This window comes from Leptonychotes weddellii, chromosome 2, assembly GCF_054177405.1.
Source record: "Leptonychotes weddellii isolate Sample4059 chromosome 2, ASM5417740v2, whole genome shotgun sequence".
In the NCBI taxonomy this organism is placed as follows: domain Eukaryota; kingdom Metazoa; phylum Chordata; class Mammalia; order Carnivora; family Phocidae; genus Leptonychotes; species Leptonychotes weddellii.
This window is the reverse complement of record NC_138370.1, coordinates 44,762,469-44,765,388: the sequence shown is the minus strand read 5'-3', so window position 1 is coordinate 44,765,388 and position 2,920 is coordinate 44,762,469. Positions and strand designations below refer to the sequence as shown.

Here is a 2,920-nt window from a genome sequence, read left to right as displayed (position 1 = left end):
AAGGTACCACTGAGTCTGCGCTATGTCTTGGCAGCAGATGGTCAGGCTACGGCCTGCATTCTGTGGCAGGAATTGTATGCCCCATGCAGAGTCTCCTGGGAGTCTTCCATGGAGTCATGCAAGGGAACCCTCAGCCTTGATCTAGTATTGAACTACTTACTTCCAGTCCACTAGCACCCCTCCTCTTCCCCACCCCCATGCCAATCCACAGTGGTGCTCTCAACAACACACGTTGGAACCCAGAATAAAACTCGCCTGGCTATTTTTTGCATTCACCAATAGATCTCTTGGAGAGAGTATGCTGCAAAAAAAGAAAGAAACACAGCCATAATGGTGGAATTTAATAATGAATAAAGAGGAGGAGGAAAGAAAGAAGGAGGAGAAGGTGGTGGTGGTGGTGGTGGAGGGGGAGAAGGAAGAGAAGGAAGTGAATAACCTAATTTCTACCACAATGAGTGTAATGGACTTCGTAATTTGTCATCCTCAGAAAACCTTTTACAATGCACTTTTTGAGAAGAGGAAGCTGAAGCTCAGAGATGCTAAATAATTTATCCAACGGTATGTGACTGCAAAATGGAGCATAACCAATAAAATTATGCTCTACTGTCAATTTACAGACTCAGAATCCTATGGCTGTGGGCTATTTGAGTACAAGCCTGCCTCAAAGGACAAGAAGATAACCAAAGTAAGTGTCTTCTCAACTTTTGGTCCTCCACCCACCACTTCAGGGAAGACAGACCTAATGACCCTTCCCCAGAGCTGTGCCCCTATAGCTCCAGGGAAGTGGTGTCCTGCTCTACTCTGAACACTGGGCATCCAACCTTGAACACCACACTGATCTGGCTCTTCCTGTGAGAGAACAGAAGAGAGTTCCAACCCACCCATTCCAAGAAGATTACCTTTACCAGGATCTCAAAGTTCCCAAATACTAGGCAACATTTCATACAGGTCATTTGGAAAATGAAGACCCTCAGTGAATTTTTCTGGTTGGCAGATTCCCTCCACCATCTGCCTCTAGCCAGGTAAAAAAATCTGCTGTCCAAAGAGAAGGCTACCCCTTCTCTGCTATGTCTGAGCCCCTACCTAACTCTTGGGCAGACCAACAGTTGACACCTTGAGACCCTTTGTTTCTTGAAACACAGCAAGTTCTTGTTCACATCCTTTCTGGTCTTAAATTAAGCCTGGGTTTATAATATCACTTGTCTGGTCTCCTGTGTTTTCAGGGAACTCTGAAGGAAAGGAGAAACAAAATAGAAAGTAGACATTTCCTGCATTTTTCTATCATACACATGAAGTTATAGGATAAATATTTGGGCCTGGTCTCTGCACCTGTTCAGCCTTGACTGAGTTCCTTCTTTTCCCATGATTTGTAAAAAAGAAAGTAGCACAGACAGGACCAGGGACTCTTCTTCCTCTAACCCTGAAGAAGCCTGTCTCCCCTGGGTACCCTTCCAAGTAGAATGAGGCCAGTGTCCAGCCCCACCCAACCTTGTCCAGCTCTATAAAGGAAGCTCCCAGGCAGCCACCCCCAGGAAGTTCCAGGTCTATACCCTCTCAAGCAATGAGGTGCTCTCTCTCTGGATTACTCTTCCTCCTGTTGATCTCACTGCCGTCAGGTAAGATGGCGGGTACAGGTCTGATCATGAAAGTAGGGGTCTTCCGAGGACACAGGCACTTAAAATCCTTTATGGGCATAAGACCAGCAGGGGGACACCCAATAGCAGATGGACCAGCAGGCTAGGGATGGGATGTGAGTTGGTGGTCTTCAGCCCTTGCCCTGCTCACCTGTTGCCACATCCTGAAGGTCTACCCAAGCTTGAGAGAGAGGAGCCAATTTCATGACACACACATCACCGTTCAGCTATTCAAATTCCTATTTCCCTTAACTTCCTCTGATTAGCCTTAGACGTGGCGGCCCTCACTGAAATAGGATATGAGGTGAGAGGACAGGATGCAGAAGGTCAATCACAAAATAATAAGCCACCCACCAGGAAGAGAGGGCAGGTCTAGGATTTCTCCAAGCCCCGTAAAGCCTGATTTTTCTTTTCCATGTTTTTTTTTTCCTTCAGGGAATGGAATGTTTGGAAATGATGGAGTAGAAATTCGTACTTGCACTGCACTTAAAGGCAGGTGCTTCTTCGGTTGCAGAGTGGGATGGAGATGGGTAGCATTCTGTCACAACATATTGTCTTGTTGCACAAAAATGAAGAAAAATATCCTCCCTCAGGTCAATGAGCCATGACCCTTACCTCATGGGTCCAATTAAAAGGATATATGAATGGCTAAAAGGACAAAATCCCCTCTCTGTGTGTAAAGATCATTGACAAGCCATGGGTAGCAAATGAGGAGCAGATTCTCACCAACTTACTGGCAAAATTCCAGAGGTATTTTGTGAAGGGGCACTGCAGCAAAATGTATCTCCTGTTCTTTTTTCTGCCCTCCCAACCCCAATCACCAATTCCTATTTCAAATTTAAAGTCAGTTGATGAACACATGGCCATAGGCCAAAGGAGATGATGTATGCTGAGCTCAATCACCATAGCCTACTCTGTGCCAGTCACACTTTTAAGTGGTTCACGTATATCAAATCACTACATCCTCACCACAAAACCTTTTTTTGCCTCCAATTTTGCAGATGAAGGAACTTTTCCAAGGTCACACAATCAGTAAGTGTAGGTTAGTAGTGGGTTTGAACCCAGTCTTGATCCAGTGTCTTTACTGTCAATCTATACCACCTCCCAATTATAAGAATCAAGCTGGAAGTATTCACTGTAGTTTGTAGTGGTTGTAGGTTGCAGTCCAATGAGGAGTCAAGAATCCAGCTAGATCCATGGAACAGCAGACCCCTCAAAACTCTCCCTATGGCTTAAAGCTATAATGTTCCTGGTTGCTCCATTGCATTCCTGACTCTACTCAGCAG

General features: G+C 45.4%; 1 protein-coding gene across 1 annotated transcript; it reads left to right on the top strand.

Moving 5' to 3' along the window:
* The first annotated feature begins 1,561 nt into the window (after positions 1-1,561).
* Positions 1,562-2,468, top strand: DEFB136 (defensin beta 136). The gene is made up of 2 exons (XM_031023788.2): positions 1,562-1,616; positions 2,070-2,468. Exons 1-2 carry the CDS (start codon positions 1,562-1,564, stop codon positions 2,240-2,242), a joined length of 228 nt encoding a protein of 75 aa, XP_030879648.1. The 3' UTR covers positions 2,243-2,468.
* The last annotated feature ends 452 nt before the right edge of the window (positions 2,469-2,920 follow it).

Coding starts and splice junctions, on each gene's coding strand:
- DEFB136 (XM_031023788.2), top strand. CDS start 1,562: ATGAGGTGCTCTCTCTCTGGATTACTCTTCCTCCTGTTGATCTCACTG. Junction 1,617..2,069: donor GTTGATCTCACTGCCGTCAG/GTAAGATGGCGG, acceptor TTTTTCCTTCAG/GGAATGGAATGTTTGGAAAT.